The sequence below is a fragment of the Zonotrichia leucophrys genome, chromosome 19 (genome assembly GCF_028769735.1).
Source record: "Zonotrichia leucophrys gambelii isolate GWCS_2022_RI chromosome 19, RI_Zleu_2.0, whole genome shotgun sequence".
Classification (NCBI taxonomy): domain Eukaryota; kingdom Metazoa; phylum Chordata; class Aves; order Passeriformes; family Passerellidae; genus Zonotrichia; species Zonotrichia leucophrys.
The window spans coordinates 3150176-3176348 of NC_088188.1; the positions used below are offsets into that span (position 1 = coordinate 3150176).

At 44.9% G+C, this 26173-nt stretch overlaps 2 protein-coding genes across 9 annotated transcripts in view; both read right to left on the minus strand.

Moving 5' to 3' along the window:
* Positions 1-492: 492 nt before the first annotated feature.
* NCF1 (neutrophil cytosolic factor 1) lies at positions 493-9096 on the minus strand. The gene is made up of 11 exons (XM_064729169.1): positions 8595-9096; positions 8068-8148; positions 7695-7770; positions 6317-6482; positions 6129-6184; positions 5709-5831; positions 5242-5349; positions 4310-4427; positions 3593-3700; positions 1857-1999; positions 493-957 (listed from the first exon to the last, which is right to left on the minus strand). The coding sequence occupies exons 1-11, from the start codon at positions 8664-8666 to the stop codon at positions 839-841; spliced, it is 1170 nt and encodes a 389-aa protein (XP_064585239.1). The 5' UTR covers positions 8667-9096; the 3' UTR covers positions 493-838.
* Positions 9097-13007: 3911 nt separating this feature from the next.
* Positions 13008-26173, minus strand: part of GTF2I (general transcription factor IIi) — a 73496-nt gene continuing 60330 nt past the window's right edge. For 7 of the 8 annotated variants that reach the window (XM_064729065.1, XM_064729066.1, XM_064729068.1 and 4 more), the window contains 11 exons: positions 24937-25002; positions 23227-23410; positions 22334-22386; positions 21677-21784; positions 20759-20842; positions 19785-19968; positions 18827-18855; positions 17735-17812; positions 16384-16422; positions 15595-15669; positions 13008-13505 (listed from right to left, as the gene is read on the minus strand). In XM_064729065.1, the coding sequence (XP_064585135.1) occupies positions 15611-15669; positions 16384-16422; positions 17735-17812; positions 18827-18855; positions 19785-19968; positions 20759-20842; positions 21677-21784; positions 22334-22386; positions 23227-23410; positions 24937-25002 (884 nt within the window). In that variant the 3' untranslated portion in view covers positions 13008-13505; positions 15595-15610. Of the gene's footprint in view, positions 13506-15594; positions 15670-16383; positions 16423-17734; positions 17813-18826; positions 18856-19784; positions 19969-20758; positions 20843-21676; positions 21840-22333; positions 22387-23226; positions 23411-24936; positions 25003-26173 lie in introns of those variants that run through there. The other variant, XM_064729070.1, reaches the window with a different exon arrangement.

Here is a 26173-nt window from a genome sequence, read left to right on the forward strand (position 1 = left end):
CATGAACATCAACTCAAGGATTTATAGTTTCGACCAAGGGAAGTTGGACATCACTGTTACGAGATTTATAGTCCTTGCAATTAAAGTTGGACCCACATCTGGGGAGCTGGACTTCACCAGATGGGATTTGTCTTTCTTCTTTCAGAAACTGGACCACCACCATCTGGGGATACTCCTTTGAGATACATCCTGAGAAAAACTAAATCATAATAGGTATAGAATTGTGATGTAAAAATTTGGAATAGAAACTGCTGATGAGTAAAAATTGGAATAGAAACTGCTGAGAAAGCTGATGAGTACCCCTATAAATACCTGTAAACCTGAACTATCGGTGTGCAGTTAGAGGGAAAACTTCCCCCACTGTACCCAGCTCTGTATTGCTCATACTTTACCATATTAATCAATAATTAATTGCTGCTTGAATATTGGCCTAGTCAAGCTTCTTATTTATAACAGGAGAAACACCCTTCCTGCCACCATGCCCACACTGCTCCTCAGGGTCTATCAAGTGTCTCTCCTTTATTGTTGAAAACCACAAAAATAATTCAAAATACAAAGAGGGAACAGAAGGGCATGTAGAGATGAGGACTTGGTGCTTGTGAGGAGCTGGTAGAGCAGGGCTGGTCCCTCCTCAAAGTGCTATCAGCACACCGTGGGCTGGCTGAGGTGGAGGATGAGGATGGGCACTGGGCTGGGCTGACATGGCCGCAGCCTCCCTGGCCTGAGGTGGCTGCCAGAGCCACCTGGATCCCTGCTCCAGCTCCGAGCCCCAGCTGCACAGGAGCTGCAGGAGATGAAGCTTTGGGTGGCTGGGCTGGTGTGGGGGCTCACAGGATCCTCACAGGATCTTCCTCCACGTGCTCTCAGTGCAGCGGTTCAGGATGAGGTCCTTGCTGGGACGGGGAGGAACAGCAGGTTGAGCCTTGGGCTTGTTGTCCTCTGGCTCATTTTTCTCGACTGCAAGTAAAAAAGGTGTACAGATGGGTCAGAGCTCTGCACCACACACCACCCTCACGAACAATCAGCAGCTTCCTACATCACTGCCACCAAAGCTCCTGCCTCTCCTCCTGTCCCTGCTCCATGTATGGGTCTTCTTGCAGGTCATGGTGTCAGGATGTGCCCACCAGTGCCCAGCTGGGAGCTGTGCTCAGGGAAAGCCTCTCTGCATGAGGTCTGCCCATCTTTAGCTCTGGGAAGGTCACAGATACTGCATGAGGACTAGCAGATCTAAAGGGTATGCCTCAGTGACTGCCTCTCTCCTTCATGAAGAGATGCTCTTTACAAGGGCCTGAACTGGTAGGACAAGAGGAAGTGGCTTCACACTGTCAGAGGCCAGGGTTAGATTAAATATTAGGAAAAAATTCTTTTCTGTGAAGGTAATGAGGCACAGGTTGCCCAAAGCAACTGTGCTGCCTTGTGCCTGGAAGTGTTCAAGGCTAGATTGGATGAGGCTTGGATCAACCTGATCAAGTGGAAGCTTTGAATGAATCGGTCTTTAAGGTCCCTTCCTACCAAAACCAAGTTCTATAATTCTATGATTCTTCATGTAACACTTCCTTGTGGGGGCTCTGCTGACAGCTAACACACATGGCAGTTGCAGTGGTAATGGCAGCATGGGGGAGGTTGGGTGCACAAAGGAAAGCACAGGTCCCAAATGTGGGCTGACCTCCTTCCAGGACCATATCCTGCTCTGTCTGACCTATAGCCAGGGGTAAGAAAACCCCTTGAAAGAAACACCTCCTGCACAGACATTCCCCATGGGCATGGTGTGACCTCAGTGTGCCATCCTGCTCCAGCTGCCAGCACTGGTGGAGGCACGGGTCATGCTGCAGGATTCCAGTTCCACTGAGACTTACTGATGACATTGGCCTTGCTCTGGGAATTTCCCCGGATTTTCCTCTGGTTCTGGATGTACTTCTTGCTGTTCCTCCTGTAGGTCTCCTGGCTGATTTGCTTCCGGCCCTGCTTGTGGATGCTCTTCACATTTCGGATGGTGGATCTGCAAAGAGTGAAAAAAAACTTCCAGTTTTCATGCTGGCAGCTGTCACACCACACACCTCCTTTCCCCACACTTCCTCCTCTGCTTCACCCAAACCCCAGTTTCTGCTTTTGGGCTCTGCCTGGTGGATGCCAGCCGTTGGGGGCAGCCATCAGTGAGCCACAATCTATGATGTGTGCAGAGGCAGCTGGATGGGGCTCTGCAAGCAAACACTGAGCACAAGTCTGGAAAGTAATGATAGGGATTGGTGAGGAAGATATGGCTGGAAGGATGAGATGGGCATGAGGGTTATCCAAGAGAGCCCCAGAAATGATCTTTGGTGAACGAACATACAGGACCTATCCTGGGCACCAAATTCAGGTCCCTGGTGTGGGGCTTGGCATGGCTCCCCAAGGCTCAAGGGTGAGATATAGGGGAATGGAGAAGGGGGCATGTGTCAGTGTGCACTCAGATGTGCAGTGTTCAATCTCCAAGCTTGGCACAGCTCCCCAAGGCTCAAGGGTGAGATACAGGGGAATGGAGAATGGGGCATGTGTCAGTGTGCACTCAGATGTGCAGTGTTCAACCCACAGGAGAGAAGCTCCTGAGAGAAGTGAAAGGCTGAGCAGCCTGAGGCTGCTGCAGGGGAAACCCCAGCACTGGGGACTGTCCCTGGGCAGGCAGACAGGGCCCTGCTTTGTCTCCAGTACCATGGCAGGGGTGAGGTGGCTCCTGATGACCACCCCATGGCATCGTCCTCCTGCTCTTCTCAAGAAATGTGCCTCTGCCTTCAGCCCCGTGCTGGTGTGAGCACATCTCCCATGTCATAGCAAAGCTCGTGCCCATAACAGGTCACCACATTCACAACAGGCTTGGCCTGGCTGCCACTGCCACGGGGGCAGCAGTCACAATGGCAGGGGGACAAGCCACTGTCCTTGGAACAGGCCACCTCACCTCCCCCAAGGCTACCAGCAAACATCTCTGTGGCCAAACAGGTGGATCTGGACCATTTTACACTGTTACACTCAATCCATGCTCCAGCAAAATTTGATTTGGAGAGATTTCATAGCAGGCCTGATGTGTCATCTTGGAGAGAAAAGAGCAGCAAATTCTGCCCTTTTTAGCCATTCTCTTTGCACTGGAATTCATGAGTTATTTGTGCTTTTTATCTTTTTAATCAAAATAAAACCCCTTGCATTAACTCAAATCCTCCCATTAGATTAGGCCACTTGGCAGCTCAATTTAGTCCAATCTCTCCTTGCCTCTGAAAGATTCAGTGCACACACTTAGGAAGTAAGAAAACAGCCAATTTGAAACTTAAACAAGATTAGCCCAGAAAATAACTTTGCAGAAGGACAAGGAGAAATACACCTGATGGGTGGCCCTGTTGGAGCAAGGATCCTGGAGCCCTGCATCAGCAGTGCCTGTGGTGTTGGGGAGCACAGAGCTGGTGGGAGGACAGCCCTGCTCTGTCTGTGCCCTGCTCACATTTCTCCAGGCTGTTCCTCACTGACAGGGCAAGCAGGTGACACCACAACACCTGTCTGGTTTAATTTCATCTCCCTGAATGAAGAGGGACATGTTCTTCTGCCCTCTGCACAGAGCTTCTCCTACCTCCGTGGAGGAGCACCCCGGTTCCTCAGCTCGCTCTTCACAGAGGTGTTCACCTCCCCAGCTTTCTGCAGGTACATGGAGGGGTAATAACCTGTGGTTTCATCCTTTCTGCAACACAAAGCAACATCACTTGCAGTCATGGCTCTGCAACCACCTCCTCAGCCCAGGAGAGAGATTGGATCATTCTCGTGGGTGGTCACAGAGTCCCAGCATGGATTGGTTAGAAGGGACCTTGAAGGACTTCATTCCAAACCCCTGCCACAGGTAGGGAGGGACACTTTCCCCTAGAATAGGTTATTCCAAGCTCCATCCAGCCTGGCCTTGAACTCTTCCCACTCAGGACATTCCATGAGTTATGGTTCAGGCCTGTCCCTTGCTGGTGCCATGTTACCTTAAGTGTTCCTTGCAGCTGGGGTGAAAGTTGAGGTTTTGCAAAGCAAAATGTGCCAGAACAAGTAGAGGCAAAATAACAGATACATGGTTTTTTTCCATCTGCTACCTTATTGGATATTTCTGAAGCCCTCAGGAGAGGAATTTCCAGCTGAAATGTTTAATATTTGCCAAAGAACAGGCTCTGAGGAGCAGCCCTGCCAAAGGAAGTGCTGGGCAGTGGCACCAAAGGCACCAAGGCTTTCAGAGCCCTGATGTGGAGCACCATGGATGTCCCTTCCCTCTCCCTGAGTGCTGCTCACCCGAGCTCTTCATGGCATCTCTCACCTGATGACCCACCAGCCATCCAGGAGCTTGTGGATGACTTCAATGGTGTCACCCTCCTTGAGGGTCAGCTCATCCTCCTCCACAGCAGTGTAGCTTTTCTGGACCACGTACGCTTCACCTACACACAAAATGGGGATGGTGGGTCATGTGCTGACACCTCAGGGATGGGGCTGAACCTCCCCAGCCACTGAGGGGGCACCAGAGCATTAGGAGGCACCCTAATTTTAGGCAAGACTCAGGGTACCTCAGGTTTGGATTCAGACTTCCTCCAGTCTTGTCATTGCCCATGGCTCATCCTGGTCCCTTCAACATCTCTCCATAAGAAAACTTTTGGGTGCAAGCAGAGGAAGCACTTCTATCTCTGCTCAAAACTGTGCTCAGAATTCAGGTGGTGAAATAAGGCAGAAGGAAGTGTTGTGCTAATAGAGCCTTTTCCAGTGTTGTGAAACCCCCAAAGCTGAAGCCTGTTGAGCAATTGGCACAAGTCTGCAGGATCCTTCCTCTGCTCCATGTGATAAACCCTGCTGTCATGGCAGGGCAGTGAGGGGACAGGGAGCAGGGCCAGGCCCTGATTAGGACAGCACAGAGGCAAAGCACTGTGAATTCCTGTGCCTGATTTGGATGCTGCACCATGCTGTTCTGCTAACCCAGCACCTCAGCCTTCATCCAGCCAGCTCAGCATGGCCCCTGGGTATGGATCAGCCAAAACACAAATCTAATGCTGAGTTGCAGGTCATGGGAAGCTCCCAAGGTTGACACTGAGGCAGCAAGCCATGAGATTTATCCCTCCTGGCAGTTCCTACAGCAGCATCTCCATGCCCAGTGATCCTGCTCAGTCTGAACTGCCCAGCTTTGCAGTGAGCCATCACAGTGGAGAGCTGCAGCAGGCTGTGCTCTGACACACACACACCCTGGTCACACCAACATTTTACCTGCATAATTAGGCTCCTGCTCTTCAGACTCATCAGGACCATCCAGTGGCTCCAGATAGGCAGCAGGTACCCAGCCTCGTTTATTCTTCAGCTGACAAAACCACCAGCCTGCAAAGAAAGCAGCCATGGGCAAGAGCAGAGAGTGCTTGGGGACTGGCACCAGGTCTGTCCTGGCCAGGGCAGGTGCAGGCATCTCTGTGTCCCAGACCAAAGGGACAGTGCTGGGGCCAATTGACATGGTGCAACCAGAGAACTTGACCACTTGATCCTGCTCCTGTGGGCAGGAATCCTCACAGGCTGGGGCATGGCCAGGGTGTTGCAGAATTTTCTAGAACTGCCCCTCAGCCCTCACTGCCATAGCTAGCTCACATGCTGTGTTTGGAGGCAAGGGCAGTACTCATTCCTGCTGAAATTGCGGCAGGGACTGGGCTGGCCCTCAGGGGCTCTCCAGGGGGATGGACACATACCATTCTCACTCTTCTCCACGACATCCACCATGTCCCCAGCCTTGAGAGCCATCTCAGATGTGGAGCTCTTCTCGTAGTCGGCAATGGCTCGGTACGTTTGCAGGACAATGGGGCCCGTGATGTCTGCATGAGAGAAGTGACACATGTTCCCTCCTCCAGCCCCCAGCCCTGTTCCAGGCAGGCCAAAAGCAGCCCCAGGACAGCCCAAAGTGCCCTCCCAGCCTCCTTCAGCCCCAAATCATTGGATTTCAGGACAGTTACTTATTCCCCCCCCAAGGATTTGGCTTCACTGCAGCTGCAGCTCTGGTATAGCAACCATGTTCTTAGTGAGGGAATCTGCCATGGAATGACAGATGTGGAGATGCTCTCTCCACAGCAGGCTTTGCTGCTGTTGAGGCAGCCACTTCGCAGCCCTCTTACCAGTGAGGTTTTTCTTGGAATCCTTTGGCAGGAGGAACACCTCAGGCTTCTTGATCCTAGACAGGTCAGAGCAAAGGCAGCTCAGTGCCAACCAGCCCTATCCATCAGCACCCTCCCTGCAGGCTCCTGCCAGCATCCAAGGCCAGGAATGCAGGATTTCCCTCAAAATAGCAGGCAGCAGGACTCACTGGCTGTCTGTGACAGGGTTCATGTCATCGTGACGGACTTTGAAGAAGTTGACCACGTGCAGGCACCGGGAGATCTTGTGGGGCAGGTTCACCAGCGTGTAGCAGTACTCAGCCAGTGTGCCCTGCCTGTTCTGGGTTGAGCGCTGCCCATCAAACCACTTTGGGGCTGGGGGAGAGGGAAAAGTGCTCAGAAAAAGCAGACAGAATGCCTTGTTCTTAATACTTTCCCAAGCACACTGCTCTGAATCGTTAATTCTGCCCTGCAAACAAGTGGGTCTGGCCCTGAGGTGCTGCATGGCTGCATTGTGCCAATAAGGTGAAGCTTTGTGGGGGCACAGCTCTTGCAAGCCCAGCAATGATCCTGTTTGACCCTATTTCAGTTTTAGGGTAACTCCTACATGTGTGCTCAGACTCAGCCCAACTGCTGGGCCAGAAATACAGCAGATGCACCAGGGCACCAAGAGGGGCTCAGGGGACCAGCCTGCAGTCAGAGGAGATGTATTTATCCTCCCACCCCACTGGTTATGATGTTCTTGACTCCAGAGCTGTAAAATACTGCTGGCAATCCTGACCCCAAGCAGTGTTGGACCACATGATGGGAGATACTTCTGTGTGGTCAGTGGCACCCCATGCCCCCCCAGCAGTCTGACATCTGTCTAGTCCTCAGTTCCCCAGATGGAATAAGGGTGCTTTGACCAGCCCCAGCATGGTGGGGGGCAGCTTGGTGAAAGAGGCCCAGCATGGTGGGTGTTAGTCCAGCTGCAATGGAGCCCCCCCAGACTGGCACCCACACTGCATAGTGCAGGCTTACTCCTCCTCCAGAGATGTTGACCACATCTGCAGCTCTTTTTCAGTCTCCCTTCTGCTTCCTTTAAAGCAGGAAATAAAAAAAAAAAAATGGGGAAGTTTTCTGACATGCACCTTGCTTAGAGAAAAAACATCAGCTGTTGGGATCAGGAGTTCATTCTCTGTCATTGAAGACATATTGCATTGCTTCCTCTTACAAAGTATCTGTGTTGCCACAAGGGCAGTAAGCCAACACCAGTGATGGTGTCACCAACAGAGGGCTCAGCTCAGCTCCACTCAGTTCAGCCTCCCCAAAGCCAGCCAGGAGTCATAGGGGTCACAGCTGATTCTTTTGGATCTGCTTCTGGGGTGCCTTCAGAGAGCAAGGACGGGGTCTGCAGGGCTGCTGAGTGTTGGGAGGAACCACTGCCACTTCTCACATCTTTCTGGGGTTTTGATTTCAAGCCTGGTGTACAGGAAATACTGCACCACCCACCTGTCCGGGAGGCAGCCAGCACAGCTCAAGCCACCAGGGAATTTCCCAGCCAGCTGCAATTTCTATTCACCCCCAGCCACAGTGCTTGCCCCTCACCTGGCAAGTGCGGGATGATCCGGTTCTCTATGTTGATGTCCCCGGATTCAATGGGGAACATCTCCTTCAGCGCTTTCTGCAGAGCAGAGCCAGGCACAACAGTGAGGATGGCACCAGGGGAACACGCTGTGACACCCACTCTGCCCCAGCTTGGCTCCTTTGCTCACCCTGCTGCCACCAGCATGTCTTGGCTGGATCCCACACCTCAGCTCTCTGTGCCCAGGGACACAGAGCCAATGGCTGCCACCTTCAAAAGAGATCCAAGAACTGGACCCAGGAGCCTCTTTTGAGCCAGGTTTGCTTTGAGGCAGTTTCAGATGGCATTCACCCTCTTTTTCCCCACCCCAAGCCCATGTGTCCTGGGAGGACTCACGTGGAACTCATATATCTCAGTGAAGCGGCGATAGACGACCTTTTCGGAGAGGTCATTCCACTTCACCAGGAACATGTAGACCTGAGGAGCAAAGCAGAGGCTGCAGTTTTGCAGGGAAGAGGGACACCACTCCCCACTGTGCCCAGGGAGCCCTGGGGATGGTCCAGTTTCAGATAAAATTGGTTTTCCTTCCACCACCCCAATGCAAGTAGCTCTGCCTTAACAAATAAACTGGGCACTAGGGGAGTTGCAATGGATGGAGAAGGGACAGAAACATGCAGGTGGGTGAGAAACAAAGAGGAAAAAGCCCTTTCCAAGAGTGCAAAGTAGCCAATGGCCTGCAAAGGAGGTGCCTGAATCTTGTGTGTTCAGGACAGTTTAGTCTCTGGCTGCCTCAGCTAACGTTATCAGCCATGACCCCTTTGAAAGGAAGCGTTTAGGCTCTCAGTCCCATTTACCTAAGAAAATTTGTAAAAACCCTGGCCAGTCCTCAGTCCTCACAAGCCAGAACGCTGCTGAGTACTCACATAGTGCTGGCTGGGGAAAAACCTTTTCTCGTAGCCCAGCAGTTCGATGTGCCGGATGAAGGCGTCCCCCATTGCTGCTGCTGCCCGCAGGGCTCTGCTCCGGACCCTGCTCCGGACCCTGCTCCTGCCTGCCGGGGTGCTCTCCCTTCTCCTCTGCCCGGGCTCAGCTCTGGCTCCCCTCCCCTCTGCCCAGGCTCAGCTCTGCTCTCTGTTGCAGCCCTGGGGAAGCGGAACTGCCGCTGCAATCGCACCCGTCGTTGTTCTCTCGCTGTGGTTTGTACCGAGCCGGTGTTTCCCAGCCCAGCCCCTGCAGTGGCTCCAGGGAGGAGTGAGCTCGGGGAAAACCTGGAGGGACTCTGGAATCAGAGGGCAGTGAAGGGTTGTGGAAGCGGCTAACAGTGGGCCTGTTAGCTAAAGGAGCAAGGAGAAGCTGAGAAGCAAGAAGAAGCTGATAAGGAGCTCTCTCCAAGGCTGTAACCAAGGAGACCGAGAGAAGAAAGATAAGAGAACTTTGCAGCTGGACAAAGCATTTTTAGAAAGTTAGTTGAAGTCACTGTAACTTTTCACCAATAGTGTTATGTTGACTTATTGTGGGCAATAGCTAGGGTAGAAGAAGCATAAACAAATGGAAAGTGTATAAAAGTCAGGCATGTTCAATAATAAAGAGTTGCCAACTGAGACTGCTTGTGGTCTCTGCTCTCGACAGCGACAAAGGGTGAGGGCCAGGCTGGCTGCCCTGGTGTCCAGAGGACTCCTCTGACTGCTGATGCTGCCCCATGATGGCACAGGGTACTGCAGCAGAGGGTCAGGGACAGGTGCCTTGGATGTGACAGCCAGAGGCGCCTTCACCCTCTCTATCAGAGCTGGAACGGCTGAATGAAGCATGTGATGCACTCCCTGAGCCCCAGGAATGGCAGCACTGTCTCCTGTGTGTGGGGGAATGGCAGGTGGGGAACCTGGGGCAGCCACGGGCTCAGTGTGCAAGAGACCCTCCCCTTGCATCACCATTTCCTTTCAGTCACTTGCAGCTTCTTCAAAATCTGCCACCAAAAAGTTCCCTCGAGGAGCCCCCGAGGACCTGAGTCAGCCCCAGCCCTGCTCACCACCTTACCTGGGCATAGGGCTGAATGGGAGGGGACCCAGGCACAGAGAAACCCCAGAGTGGGCTGGAGACAGACCCTGTGTCCTGCTGGGAGAGCAGGAGAGTCCCCTGCTAAGCCATTCTGAAATGCCAGTGCACCAGCTGCATTCACGTCCTTCTCCATCCTCAGCCCTGAGCAGAAAGACCTGAAGGGATGTGAGAGCTGCAGGGATCAACTCCACACTGCTTGCAAGCAAAGGTGCACCCAGGAGTGCTTTTGTCCCCACCAAGGGCACCCTCAGTTACAGTGGCACCAGAGCTGGGCAGTGCCTGACAGAGCTCTCCACAGGACCCTTGGAGGAGCCCAGCTCCAGCCAGCTGTGAACCCTCAGCTCCATCCCCTCTGAAACCTGTGCCAATGTCCCCAGCAGGCCAGCTCACACCCTGAGCTGGGTGTTAGAGCAAACCCAGCCCACACTCAGCCAGGAGCAGAGATCCTCAGGCAGAGGCAGCAGCCCTGTCCCCTGTCCCCTAAACCCCAGCAGCCCCAAACCACAGCAGAGCTGACAGGGGCTCTCCCCACTGACCAGCAGCACCAAGCCCTGCCACAGCATCAGCCCAATGCCCTTGTCAGCTTGTAAAGACAAAAGCTTGTTCTGGCCACATTAAAAACATCCAATACTAACTGTAGCCCTCCCCTGGAACTTGGGTGTGGGACTTGCAGCTGTGGAATAGTAAATGGTCATTTACTTTTGGTTTCTTATTATTTTAACAGGGGGACTTGCCTATATGCAAGGGAAGTCCCTTGCATATTACACAACCACAAATGTTAAAAAAGATCCATCCAGAGCTGTTTGGATTCTGCTCTGTTAGTCACCAGATAACTGCTGCCCATGCAGAACACCATAAACTTTGTCATAACAGCTAATTTCATAATTACAATTGTTTGTACTAAATTTAAAACTGCATTACACACAGTACATTTCTGGAAACCACTCAATTCACATGTTCCTTCCTGTTTCCTCATTCCTCACCCTGCGATGTGAGAAATGAGAGGTTTTAGATGCCACTGTCTGTAAAGGATTAGTTCACAGTGAAACACCACCTGTAACTCTGTGGGAGACACTGCTGAGCCTTCCATCAGATGTCTCACATGTCTAATACGTGTCAAGAAGTAAGATTTTAGAAGAAGATTCTCAGAAGAGGAACATCTGAACAAGCCAAGTTCTTTCGGTTTTGCACAGTCTGGTTTTTGGTGGCAGGGGGGCTCTGGAGTGGCTTCTGTGAGAAGCTGCTCAAAGCTGCCAGATGTCCAGCAGGGCCAATCCTGATGGCTCTGAAGATGGACATGCTGCTGGCCAATGCCCACTCCAGTCCTTTCAGCAACACCACTGCAACCACTTTCACTTCATTTCTCTTTCAGCTCCTGCATACAGAGCTTCAGTAGAGCCACTCTGCTGTTACACACTTGACAAGGCAATACCCTGGAATTATTTATTTTCCCAGCTCCTTTGCTGTGACACTGCCCTCATTTTGAGGGAGCACTAACAACTCCACCAGCAGCAGACAGCTGGGCAGGCTGTGCTGAAAGTGCCTCCTAAAGAGGGCTGTGAGTAAAGAAGGGATGAACCATCGTGCTTCTTCAGAAGGGGAAGTCAAGCCAGCTGAAACCTGGGGAAAGCTGCATTATGTCATTTCCCCATTCTAAACACGTCCAGAAGCAAGTGTGAAACCTGGTCCTGAACTACTGCTGGAGGTTCACTGGCTCAGCAGGTCTGTTCAAGTGTGTGACCGTGCTCACAGGGGTCCGAGGATGAGGGAAGAGAGAGGATCTGACTCCATGTTTCAGAAGGCTGATTTATTATTTTATGATATATATTATATTAAAACTATACTAAAAGAATAAAGGATTTCATCAGAAGGCTAGCTAAGAATAGAATAAGAAGGAATGATAAAGGTTTGTGGCTCGGATCTCTGTCCAAGCCAGCTGACTGTGATTGGCCATTAATTAGAAACAACTCTATGAGACCAATCACAGATGCACCTGTTGCATTCCACAGCAGCAGATAACCATTGTTTACATTTTGTTCCTGAGGCCTCTCAGCTTCTCAGGAGGAAAAATCCTAAGGAAAGGATTTTTCATAAAATGTGTCTGTGACAAAGTGAGCAGCAGGTAAATGTGGTGGTGGTTATAATGTGGGCAGTGCCCACGTGGCTGGGTTAACAGGTAAGGTACAGCAGTGGGCTCATTCTGTGGGGCTGGGCATGCTGTCTGCTGAGGCAGGAAGGCACCAGTCACCACCAGCTCCTGTCTGGAGAGAAGGCAGGACCAGGATGAGCTTTTCCAAAATGCCTCAGCATGGAGCTAACCCTGCCCCTGCTGACATCACCAGCACAAGGTCCCAGTATTCAGGTGGGAGCACCTAGATCTGCATGTTGTGAAACACAAGCACATGTCCTGTAGGGTCCTCCTTATCTCCAGAATGACAGAAATGTGCTGCTCTGGATTTACCTGCTGAATTTCAGGTCGCTCCCATGAACAGACACTGCACTCAATTGAATTTAAGGCTTCAGAATTTTCCTTGAAGATCCAATCACATCACCCACCCAGAGCTGGACTGCAGTCTCAACAGCAGGACTGGACCTTACTTTCCTTCTCTGCTGACAGGACACAACCATGCTGCAAACATGCTCTACCTGCCTACAGAATTACTGCTAGGACTTGATTCGCTGTAAAAGACATAACTGCATGGACAGTCTTGAAAAACATCATAAAAGTCTTTATTTCTTCATCAGGGAACATCACTTACCATTTGTGCATAATGCAATCATCTCAAATTCACACCAGTAAAAGAGAAACCTTTGCAAATAATCTGCATTTTTAGAGATTATCACATAACCAGAACTGTACATCTCCTATGGCTTGTTAAATTAAAAAAAAAAAAATGTTTTTACATGTTGTAGTGCATAACCAGGACCACACAGGACTTAATTTGTTATATTCACAGAATATTCTGAGTTTTTGACATAACAGGGCTTACAGCAGGTTGTAGCATGTTTCCATAGCTAATTCTAGATGAACAGAAGAGCATCCCCCACAGCCTTCAGCAGAAAAGCTCTCACACAAGTCCACACAATTACTGCCCATGGCAGGACTGTAAGACCAAACCCATCATATGTAAACTGTGTGATACTCTGATATAACATGGACTTACTACTTTAAATTAACAGAACAAACTATTATGGGGTTTTATTTCAGTTGGTTCCTAATCCACACACTGGAATATTGATCATTTCACAGTCTATCTCATTAATGCACACTAACCATCAAGTGGATAATTTTATCTTTTATTTAGGAAAAACATATGATAGATATAAAAGGAAAAATTAATTCAAATATACAGATACTGTTGTCCAAAGAGACATTAAAGTAATATCTGAAAATTCACGTAAAGGGTTTTTTTCTCCAAAGTAAACAAACTGAACTCTTTGCAGGATTTTTTTTATTACAAAAGTTAGAATGCATTCAGGTACAGTGAAATTAATCTTTATTGGAAAATGTATACAGCCTGAGCTATGTCCCTGTTGATTTTCATCCCTGCCATCTCCCCAGCATTGCTGCATCAAGTTTAGTCCTTAAAATATATTCCAAAGTAAACTGATACAATCCAAATCTACAATATTAGATCAATTCACAGAACTGCTGAAAAAGTAGACATTCCTATACAATAGTACAAAAGGATTTGTATAGAAGATACTTCTCTTATACAGTTATATTACACAGCTCTGGACAGGCCGAGCAGGCTCTTCTCAGAACAGGCAGCTTCTGGCTGGGTAAGAGAAATTAAAGAATTAAGTTAATTGAAGTCTTGTGCCTTATTACAACTATGAGCAGTCTGTATTCTATTTTCCAGTTCTTTAGGCCTAGATTTGCCACCCTGCTCTTGTAAAGTTCTTCTAAGCCTTCTGATTTTTACACTTTTGTAATGGAGTTTCTCATGCACTTTTCGTGTAAATAATGATTGTTTTGCATTCCTTTCTGGAGGAGGAGAGAATTGATGGGCTGTTGGTTTGACCAGTGTGGTTGGAGAGGTGGCAATTTCATCCTCCAATCCATGGTCACTTTTGGAATTCTATGAACATTGAGGTCTGGTAATAAATGTGTCTTTTTTGCCTTGGACATCTCAGTGTGTGTGTGTCATTCATTTCATGTCCTATTGCCACACAGATTCAGCAAACATGCAGAAACTGAATATTGCTCTCAATAAATAGGAGATTAAATGTGTGCTCTAGTGGTCTCTTGTCAGAATTTAGAACAAATATTTATTTTAGCACAAATTCAGTGGATGGCCTAAAGCATCCAAAACTCTGAACTGCTGCAGCATCAAATTGTGCAGCCATTGCTTGGAAAACATTTTTGTGACCTTTAATTGACAAGTGAGATGGTTTTTTATTTCTCACTGCCTGCAGTGTGTCCCATGACGAATCAAAGCTTTTCCTTTAGTATATTTTATTCTGCCACATTGTTTTATGACAAACACAGAATTCACTGATTTAATAAGAGCACCATTGGTGCCTGCAGTGCTCAGGGCACAGCTGGGGTGCTGGTTTGTCAGCTCCTGCAGCTTTCCACCACATCATTTCATTGTCCTGGGCTGTGTTCATGCTGTACCAGGCTGTCCCTCAGCTCCAAAAACTCAGATGGTGCCAGGAATGAAACCCACAGGCTCCAGGCTCCCCCAGCCAATGCTTCATTTCACTTTACACCAATCAAATCAAATTGCTGAAGTATCAAATGCTGCATAACGAGGAAGACATTTGGGGTTCATTATTACCAAAAAAGCTGAAATGGAAAGAAGCACTACCATTTTCTTTGAATGAAGCACAGAGACTCTAAACCATGTGGGTCAGCATTGTAGATTTGGTGATGTGATAGCATTCCTAACATTGCTCTCCACCACCACAAAAACATAATTTTTAGGAACAAGTGACATTAAAAACAGAGTAAGAGAAAGATTTGGACATTTGGGCATTGTAAATGAAACTAGGCTTTTCATAAAAGTTTCATTTATGAAAAGAAAAGAAAGAAAACTTTTAAAGAAGGTTGGTTTGTCATGACAGTTAATAGTTTTACTGAGTGTCCCAAGCTCAGACAATACTCAGACAATCATAGTGAAGAGTTTTCCTGCTCAATTACAATTTGGAAATGTATGTGCATTACCAAGAACAATAATGCTTTTTCACACAACCATATCAGAGCTTTACATCAACACTAATTCCCTCAGCTTCCACTTGCTCTTCTTCCGAGATATGTGATTACAATCACATATTTTAGGCCACATTTTTCTAGGACTTCCTCAGAAATTTGAACACAGTGTGCTTTATATTGGATAAGAAAGTGCAAAACACCTGACATCTTATATGTAAGAACTGAGACACAAAATAATTCCCAACTGAAGTACTGGCACCTTCTGACATTCAGTATTACATTGTGGAAGGGGCTGACAGTGGGCCTGTTAGCTAAAGGAGTGAGAAGAAGCTGAGAAGCAAGAAGAAGCTGATAAGGAGCTCTCTCCAAGGCTGTAACCAAGGAGACCGAGAGAAAAAAGATAAGAGAACCTTGCAGCTGGATGAAGCATTTTTAGAAAGTTAGTTGAAGTCACTAGAACTTTTCACCAATAGTGTTATGTTGACTTATTGTGGCCAATAGTTAGGGCAGAAGAAGCATAAACAAATGGAAAGTGTATAAAAGTCAGGCATGTTCAATAATAAAGAGTTGCCAACTGAGACTGCTTGTGGTCCCTGCTTTGTGTCACCTCAACAGTGACTCTACACTTCATCTCTCCTTTCCCCAGCCAAAAACATTAAAATATTATTCCTTGACAGGTGTTGACTTCAAGAAACACTAAATTCTTTTACCCAGTATTGATGAGGTCTATGACGTCAGGTCTTCATCTTGTTTTATTTGAAACTGTTCCTTTGTTTCTGTGTTATCTGTTAAAAAATTAGCAGTGAATGAAAAAGTGGAAAACTTCACCACCAATTTTGTTACTGTTTTACCTAAGTAAAAATTTATAAAAACATGAAAAGCATTCATTATCTTTTTAAACTAATAATAATAAATAAAAGCATATTCACAGCAATCTGATTCTGTGAAAATTACCATTTCCACTGTAATGTAATGCTGATGCTTTTAGAAGGCTTCTCCAAACTAAATGAGTCTGTGATTCTATCTGAAAAGGATACAGTTCAAGTATATTCTTGGACAATAGGAAAGCTGGATGTTTTCCAGAGTTTAAGTGCTAAAAGAACAACAATGCTCCACTCCCTTGCCCCCAACAGTGTATCCAGGCCAGTGTGGCATTCAGAGTTCCTGATGATGGCAAGCATCACTTGTGGAAACTCCTGCACTGAATAACTAAATGCATCATTCAGGATATGAAGTCACTCAGAGCCTATGTATAGGCAAGACTCACCAACCACAAAGAATTCCTAGAACTCCTTTGTAAAATTATTAGAATAGTAATTTTTGCTGCTAATGCAGCATATCATAATATCATGCAACATGATAAATAAATGAGGACATGTGCCAGGAACCAGTACAAGATCTCTTCTTGGTTTTGATTGACCTGACTTTAAAAACAGATGCAACTTTGTTCAGCATTACTTAAAAATATTTCTTGATAGTAACTGAAGACAAACACTTACCTCCTAGAGATACTTCTATTTGGCTTGGTTCAGCTGGCTCTTAAATGAAAAAAAATACAGTCAAATGAATATGAATATAGTTTCAACAAGATGAATCAGATTAGGGAAATCAAGTTTTCCCTCAAAAAAGCATCTCATTTTTCTTAAACAATCAGACTAATATCTCTTTAACTGAGATAAATTTGTGTAGCTTTTTATAAAAATATAAAATATCCCCAAATATTTATTACATTTAACTATGCAACACTTTCTCTTCTAAGAATGGTTCACTGTGGCAGACATATCACTAAGACCCAGAACAGCATAATGTGCATTTGCACAGAATACACCAAATTTGGAACAGCTTAAAGAAAGAGTCCCCACTTCTCCTAAGCATTGTCTGTGATGGCAAGTCTGTGCACTTTGGGGAACAGTGGGAAGGTGCATAACAGAGGACAAGTGTGCTTTAATTCCATGCTGAGTTTTCTATCTCTGCATGGATTGTAGATGAACATGTTCTGGGAAAACCATTTATCCTTTTTAACACTGCAGATGTTAAGGACCAACAGACTGAGCAAGCTCACAAATCATCAGCAGCTGATCTCCTCCCTCCCACACCTCCACATGGAAACAGAGGAACCAGCAGCTTCCTTCATAATAATTTTCATCATACAAGTGTCCCTTACTCTTAAAATGTTTATCAGATGTTTTCTCTTGGTTTCCCAGCTTCTTTGTGTAATGATTTATTCAGTCAATTGCAGAAGTTTTCTCCACACTCCACCAACTTAGCATGCACATTTTTAAAAGGGGTATGAACATTTAAAAGCTGTATTGGATCAAAGTGAAGTTGCCCAACCACATTTCCTTAGTTAATTCACAGCCCAAAGCTAAGTTCTCTGTTCAGACTAAGACTGCAGTCCCAGATGCAGCCTAGCACGGTTACAGAGCTTGGCAGAGGTCAGAAACTCCAGCCAGACCCCTCTGCCAGCTGGGCAGGCAAACTTCACTTGGCTGTACATGCAGACATGCTCACATTTGAGTTAAGCAGACATTAATAAATGGATGCTAAATTGCCTTTACACATTGCCCACACTAATCCTCCTTTCCAGCTCACTCATCATCTGTAAAAATCAAATCGAGGAACACACCAATGACACAGTTTGAAGAGAGTCACTTTCCACTAATGTTTAACAGCTAATAAAGTTATTTAAAGTTTAACAGTTATTAAAGTTAACAGCTATTCATTTCTCAGAATGAAATGGCTCATCATGAGCCCCTCACACCTAGGACATGACTGCTAAGGATATCTGCTAGTGAGATGCAGAACCCCATACCCCACCCTCCTGCCAGGACACGTGTCACTCTGCATCACCTGGTGATACTGCTGTGGTAGTGGCTGCTGCTGGTGCTGCTGGTGATTTTGCTTCTGCTTCAGCTTCTTCTAGCAGCTCTAAGATTAAACATGATCATTGTTTTACTTCACAATGAAAATGGTTCACATGCAACACTAAGAAAAACCTTTGAATCTGCAAATCCTGAAACTTCTCACATGAACAGGTCACTAACACTGTGACTGAGATGCAGTTCAATTCTTTCTGTTAGAGGAAAAGCATTCCCTGTCTTGCCTGCAAGCACCAAAACTTTCCTTTTAAGTTTCCACATGTTCTTTAGATGAAGAATAAAACATCACACAAGCAGTTGGCTCAGAGCCTTTTTCAATCATTTGCAACCCCTCTATGTATCCATCAGTGTAATATTTGATCATAAATTTTGATCATATATTATCATGGAGACATTTCAGCGACAATGCCCAAACCTCCTGTGGTCCATGGCCAATCTGCTCCCCCAGTCCCAACACACAGTGACAACTTATGCTGAACTGACAACAGCTCAATGAATTCATTCATTTCTAACTGAATTCTCTGGAAATACCATTCCTCAATTATTTTAGCAACCAAAGTACTATACCTTTCCTTCCCACTACCCCAAACAATTTCATTGTGAGGGCCAGATTTGCCATAGCACTTCAGTTAACTACAGTTTGCCTCTCTAAAATGTTATAGTTTCAGCAGAATGCAAATTTTTTCACTGGAACAAGGTTGTGCAGCTACTGGAAAGCTCTTACTAACTGCTACTGTGATGGATTTAAACTTATAACACAGCAACTCTCATGTAAGTGTGCTGCTCAATCAGGATCCTAAATTTCTTTGGGACTCTGCAGCTGAAAGATACAAAATCAGAGTCTTGCATTTCCATATCAAGTCAATGCTAATCTTATGCTGCTTAAATGTAAATTTATCCCCCTGCCCTCAAGTTAACTGCACACCCATGTTTAGTCAGGAAATCTTAATGAGAAATACACAGAGACAGACCTTGGGGCCTCTGCCACCAAGACACAATGTAGAAAATGAAACTTGGTAGGTTACAAAAATGCATTTGTCATCAAGGTCTCAAAAATACTCACGATTGTTAATCACAAGTCCTGGAAACGGCCTGGAAAAAAATATAAAAATTACTGATTCTGAAATGCACTGCTTGGTGTTTCCTCCCAATGTAACCTCCCCACACCTTCTATAACAGAGGTCATGCTAAAACATGAAAGGGAAGGTAAGTAAAACAGAAGAAATAGTAGCTCTTGGGGACTTTGGTACTTCAAAGCTAGCATTTTGAAAAGTAACATGTATGGAAGAGTTAAACCCTTCCCTTGGTCACTGCTACTTAGCAAGGAATCACCTCTGCAGGGTTCAATTCAAAAACACATCAAAGTCCTTTTGGTTAGAACATGTCATGATTAAGGATTGAAAATTCAGATTCCTCAGTAAAATCTAAGAAATTTCTCTCTCTAAGGATAAACTGAAGCTTTTAAACTCCTGTGAAGTCATCTATGATTTGAGAAGTTACAGAAACTGATATCAATTTTTATTTTCAACTCCTCCTTAGAATGACTCCAAAGTTTGATCTGTTCTGCTTAAATGCACACAAATTAACATTGGATATGTGTGTGTGTGTGTGTCTATGGAGATATACAGATACAGATGAAGTTCCCTTATACTACAATTGGACAATATTGTATTTTAAAATATTGAATAGAAATCAATGAGCTCTGGACTTGTTTCAAAACTTGATATTATGACTGGGAGAGCAAGGCCCAGAAAACTATAGGACTTTTTAGCATATTATGATTAGATCTGAACTCAAAAGATAGCTTGCTGTAATATGCAGTATTGGTAAAATGCCTTTTGTCATACCAAATTAGACATTTCCTCCTTTATTCATGCTAGGAACATCTGTGCTTCATTTGACCTGATATGTTATCCAAAAAGAACCAACATCTATTTAAAGATGCACTGCAACTTCTATTCTCTCACACTTATTCCAGCTATGGGGCTGTACTCATAATCTAATTAATGGCAACTACATACCTAACGACAGTGAACTTGATAGACTCTGCTGAATCCAAAATCTTCCTCATTGAGCTGAGTTCCAGATAACTGGGTGCTTTAAATGCCACACCGGGAGGCATTCCATCCACCAACACACAGCCAGGGTTGTTGGTGATTTTTCTGTATGGAACTTTCACAGGAAAATTCATACCAGTGGCTTCACCTAAGGGAGAGAGGTCGTGTTTATTTTCAAACCCACGGTATTTATGATTACACTGAAGAAAAAGTGTAAGAAAATCCTCAAAGGATTAAGAAACAAAATTCAAACCATGCTTTCTATCAGATCTGAAACTCTGAAAATTCACTTGACAATGAAACAATTACAGTGTTAGAAATGAGGCTCTGGATTACACTCATGAACATGACTATGAGAGCATTGGTCACAGCTCCAACTCTGACAGCTCAGCATATGAAGAACACAGACTCTGCTCTCAGAGAACAGGATATTAAAGGAGATAGCTACATGAAGGAAAACAAAGCATTTCCTGCAATGCTATGAAAGCAATTCAATGCAGCACAAGTGAAGGAATTTCAGATAAGGAGACCCAGGTCATTGCTACTGTACAATGCAAAGTAAAAAGCCAGACAAAACTATACACAGCAAAAGGGTTAAACAGCATTTTTAAAATTACTCTAATCCCAAGTATTAAGAGGTCAGGATTATGAAACCCTGAGAAGAACCATGGACTGCCAGAAAAATAAATTCTTCATCCATGCTGACACAGAAAAAAGGAAAGGGGAACCATGAAGCAATCCGGACCCTTAGGACTTTGTTTAAAACACCAAACTATCTACATCACTTACAAAAGGTTCTTTTTGGCGTCAAAGCACAACATTCTTATACAATTCTCAAATTTTAATGACTGTGAGTGAATATTCATTCACTAACTGCAGTATGAATAACATTAATTGCACTCACACCTATATAAAAATGGGGAGTAAGAAGCAATTACCAAATTTCCGGCTAAAAAGATCATTTACTTGCTCTCTCAATTGTCTGGCATTTTCTGCTTTTGGCACTCGCTCATCTTCATTATCTGGAAGAAATTGTGAGAACAGCATGAGAATTAAGCACAGATTTCCCCCCCTGAAGCTTGTTTATCCCTGCATGTTTACTCAAAGCAGGTATACCCAAGAGCTTCTAAACAGGGACTGTTTTGTTCCTCATTTAGTAGTAACACTGAATTGTAGAAATACACACAAATAGATGGTTGCTAAGAAATTACAGAATCCTAGAATGGTTTGGTTTGGAAAAGACCTTAAAGATCATCCAGTTCCAAACCCCTGCCATGGGCAGGGACACCTTCCACTAGACCAGGCTGCTCCAAGCCCCATCCAACCTGGCCCTGAACACTTCCAGGGATGAATCCAGAAATGTCTTGAGATGATTTTGTAAAGTAATTTAAACCAACAAATTGTATTTTACTTTCTTAAGGAACATAGAATGGTATATAAAGCTAAAAGCAAAGTGATCATTCAGTAGATGGCCATAGCATGCCACAAAAAAAGCAGTAATTGGTGTTAAGACAAAGCAGTTCATCCTCCATGGTCATTCAATTCAGTTCAAGTACTGACATCTGGAAGTTACCAAGAACGGCAAGTCAATATTTAATTTACTGCATCATAAAAATGTGGATACTTCTTAACAGGTGGTTGGACTAAGAATATTCTAGAGATGTCACTGATGAGATATTAATGAGTGTTAGATAATATTCAACATCTCAGCAAAACCAAAAGCTAACTTGTGTTCTTTCCTGACTGCACTTGTATTTCAGCAAACCAGCCTGACTGCAGGAAAATATCAAACTAAGCAGGTATCACGAAGAATATAAGCACAAGCATTATGATGTGAAACCAGTCAGTATACACACCTTTTATGGTTACTTTAACAATGTTTAGGTCTTCAATATGTTCAGCTGTTTCCACTGTGTTTTCTGTGGTCCTTGCTGTATTGGCATTACTGGAGGAATTATTTTTTCCTAAGAGGATTAATTTAGAAAACATTTATAGAGAGCTCAAAATCTTCAGTCTCATCTATAAAGAAAATATTGCAAAACAACAAATATTGGCAAAGTTTTCAAAGAGGACCTAGTTTCAGTTTCAAAATGGGAGCATTTATTCCATGACCTACCTGCCTGACACAATTTTCTACTGGCTATTTCCACTCCTGTCTCTGGTGCCTGTGTCATTTAGATGATCTACATACTAGGAGCACGTAATTTATCTCTAGACCTGAATAACTCCTGTGAATCCTACATTACTGGCTACATTTTGATGGAATGTAGTAAAGAATACATTAGAGGCACAATTATTTGTGAATAACTTAAAAAAATTAATACTGCCTTGTTAGAGCTATATTTAAACTGCAACTGGTAAGTGCTTATCCCATCTTAAAAACAAACAAACCAAGCAACTGCAATGTAGAATAAATCTTTCAGGAATTTATTAACACCATGCTGCTCTCATAATTAATATTTAACCATTGAAATAAACTTTTATCTGGAAATTTAAGCAGCTGCAAAACTCACCTCGTGAGCTTTTACCAGAACTTTCTTTGATAGCTGCCTCAAGCACCTCAGGCCTGCAAACAGATTGAACATTTTACATACAACAATAAAATTATACCATCAACATTAAAGAAAATCCCATTTTCAAAAATGGTAACTAAGTGATGTCCCCTCAGCCAAACAGTCAAGGATGCAGTGACTGAGAGGCTCCATAACTTCCCTGACTCACAGAATCTTAAAATTGGTTTGGGTTGGAAGGAACCTAAAACCTTGCCCCTGCTATGAGCAATGAGCAGGGACACCTTCTACTACATCAGGTTGCTCAAAACCCCATCAACCTGGCCTTGAACACTTCCAGGGATGGGGCAGCCACAGCTTCTCTGGGCAGCACCCTCCCAGTGAAAATTTCTTCCAAACATCTAGTTTTACCCTGCTCTCTGTCAGTTTAAAGCCCTTCGCCCTGGTTCTGTCACTATCTGTCCTTGTAACTTCTCTTGCCACTGTTTCTGCACTGGCACAGGAATATCTAAACCTGTTCTAGGAAAAAGAAAGAAAATTCTTACAGCTCTCATTAAAATAATCTCCATTCCTCAGCTCCCAATACACAACCAGCAAGGTTTATGAGTAGTCCATAAGTGCTCCTTGCAGTAGGAACTAAAGCAGTGATGTGATAATTGTGGTGGATTAAGAAATATGGACTTGCTCTTCCTCTCAACAAAGTCTAAGAGTCTGTCAGAACAAAGAGATTATTGTATCTTGTTCCACTTGCACAACAGCTTTCTGATATTTCCTCAATAAAAATATTCAGTGTGTATTTTATAGAGTAATTTAGCAACTTGGCAACACAATTTCATTTTTTGGTCTACACTTAAATTCTCATCGAACAGATTATTAAAGACATATGGGAGCCTTACTTTTTAATAATAAATTTTATTTTGGGTCTATTTCTGAGGATCTTCTCTAGTCTGGGGATCCCAAAGGTGGTGGGCTGGCGGAAGGGCACCCCCTCAGGCAGTCCTTCCACTTGGAAATCCTCAGGGTAGGAATCAAACAGGGCATATGGCACCTTCACCGGCCCACTGCGACCCAGAGCCTCCCCTGAAATGCAACAGAGCAAATAAGGTACAGTTAGGCAGCTGATGTGGAGAAAAATAGAATATATAGAAATACCTCTGCTATAAATGGAATAGAGTACTTGGCACATACATACTCAATTAGGCAGCACCAGCAGGCTTTGCCTTTTTTGGTGACAGCTATGAGTATGCAGGGAGAAAACGAACAGTTTCAAACTTAACTCATTCTGTTGCAGTAAATCTCACCATAATTTGCTGAAAATTTGTAATTTGCATCCAGCTCATGCCACTGGCTTGGTCTGCATGCATGACTATCCTATCTGTATGGCACTTTTGTCTTGGGTTGCAATTGAAAGATGTGGCTGGGGCTGTGTGTTCTATCCCCACCTGTCAGAGCTGGGGCAGTTCTCTGCTGTCCATGGGCAGTTTTTTCTTTATCTCTCCCACAGCCAACCCTCCCTCCAGGAGATCTCTGCTGTCCATGGCCACTGAGTGTCCCTGCAGGGCTGATCCAATCCCAGCATCCCATGGGGAGATGCTCCGCCCAGGGGAGGAGCCAAGCATTCCTACCTGGATCCAATCTGAGCCTGGCACAGCACAGCAGCCTTTGCCCCCTGCATTGCCAGAGGAGCAGCTTTCTGCTGCCCTGCATGGCCAGAGGGAGCCCAGGCCCATCTGCAGCAGCCCTGGAGCTGCAGAGGAAAACTCCCCCCTTGTGCAGGATCCCTGCTGCAGCAGAGCCACAGCTGGCACTGCAGGAGGGCTGAGCCCCCATGGATGGGGCTGGGACACCGCCCTGACACACAGGGGCAGGGACTGCTCTCACTCTGGCTGTGGGTTGGTTTTGTTGTTTGTACTGTTGCATTTGTATTTTAAATTTTCTTATTACAGAACTGTTATTCGTCTTCCCATATCTTTGCCTGAGAGCTCCTTAATTTCAAAATTATGATAATTCAGAGGGAAGGGGTTTACATTCTCCATTTCAAGGGAGGCTCCTGCCTTCCTTAGCAAACACCTGGCTTTTCAAATCAAGACACCCTTTGTTGAAGGCAATGCATTCTGCCTCTTTCTCTTCTAGAGAACAGCATCAAGGACAGGTAAGATTCATGCTCTTATTCAAAAATCCACACTCAGAAGAGTAAGGAGAAGCCATTAATTCCAAAAGTCATTAGTTTCCAAACAGCCTGCACTAGAAGTAGTGTTGGAATACAATGGAGCAATTTCTCCAGATACCACCCATAGCCTGTTTTGAGTCACGCAGAGTCACACCAAGTCCCATTTATAAGCAGAGTGATGAATGCTCAAAAGGATGTGCCAGTGTGTGAAATCACTCTGTGGCTCATTTAAAAAATTGTAATCCAACTACAACTTCTCCATTTTCAAACCCAAGTAAAATAACAAGTGGAAATGTGACACTGGATTGCAAGCACATGAGAATGAACTCAGATGGGAAACTTTAAGGTACACAAGGATTGCAGGACCTCTGGAATAAACATTTGAACACCTCTCATACATTTATCTAACTCAGTAATAAAGAATCAATAAACATACCGCATTTTTCTCTAAACATATTTTCTACTCTCTCCTTCAAGTCATTGATTTTGCTATTCCACAGATCTGCCAGGAAGAAATTGGAAGAATTAGAACAACACTCACACAATGAATCAGTCTTTGAATAACATTTTAACAAATCTTTAATAAATTATTATGCTTGATAACCAATTTACTATGGCAGTAAAAATGTGTAAAATGGCTTTCATTTTGCAAAACTATATCCACATCCATCCTTATTTTCCTGAAGCTTTGAAAGATACTGTAACTAAATAAAGCAAAGGTGATTAAAAGTGAAATTAATCCAAGAGTGATCCAAAATTACTATCAGATAGCACGAAATTTCCTCATCTGTTACTCACCTAGTACCCAAAATAGTGGCACAAAGCTCCTCATGTGTTCAATGACACAGCCCTGAAACATTTGCCTCTCTCCTGAGAATGTTAATCTTTAGCACAGTTTCTACTCCAGTGATGAGATTAAATGTCCATTTAATTTAAGCATTTTGTTTCTGACAGCCATCAGAGCAATTTCTACACCAGTTTACTTGTGGCTGCACTAAGTGGGCCATGGCTGGTCTAAAACTAAAACCTCAGTCTAAAGTTTAAAAAAGTTGCAGATTTTTAAAAAAAAACAACTAGGTCTAACAAGCAATAAAAGTCCAAGAATACAACTTGTGCTAAATTAGTATCTCATTCATTCTCAATTGGCTTGGTAGGAGTGAATAATTCCTTTCTTATAGGTTTTTTGACCATACAGCTATAAAGAAAGCATAGGGGACAGAAAAAGATAAAGCAAATAACAGCAGATTCCTACACAAATGTAAGCAAATAAACTCAGACTGTAAGTATGCTGAAAAAAGTTTTACTGAGACCTAGAACTCCTTACAGTTACTTTGAATGCAGTCACTCATCTCAGCTGACAATGAAGAATTTTTTGGATTGCAAATTGACCCTGCTTTCAATACTGAGATTTTTGTTCCAGAGCACTGCACCAACAGGCCTGGGCCCCCATGGCCAAAAATTCACGGCCTACATTGATGAACAAACACAACTGCCTGCCTTTCAGCCCTGCCCAGCTTTTCCTTTAATGATTTCCCAGAACTGTAGAGGTCAATCATGGCAATCATGCACAGTCAGCTCTGACAGGTCATGGCTTTCTCGTGTTAGTTCAAATCCTACCTGGACCCTTCATCCCTCCTACAATCTCTGCACAGGGATGTCAATACTTCACATTT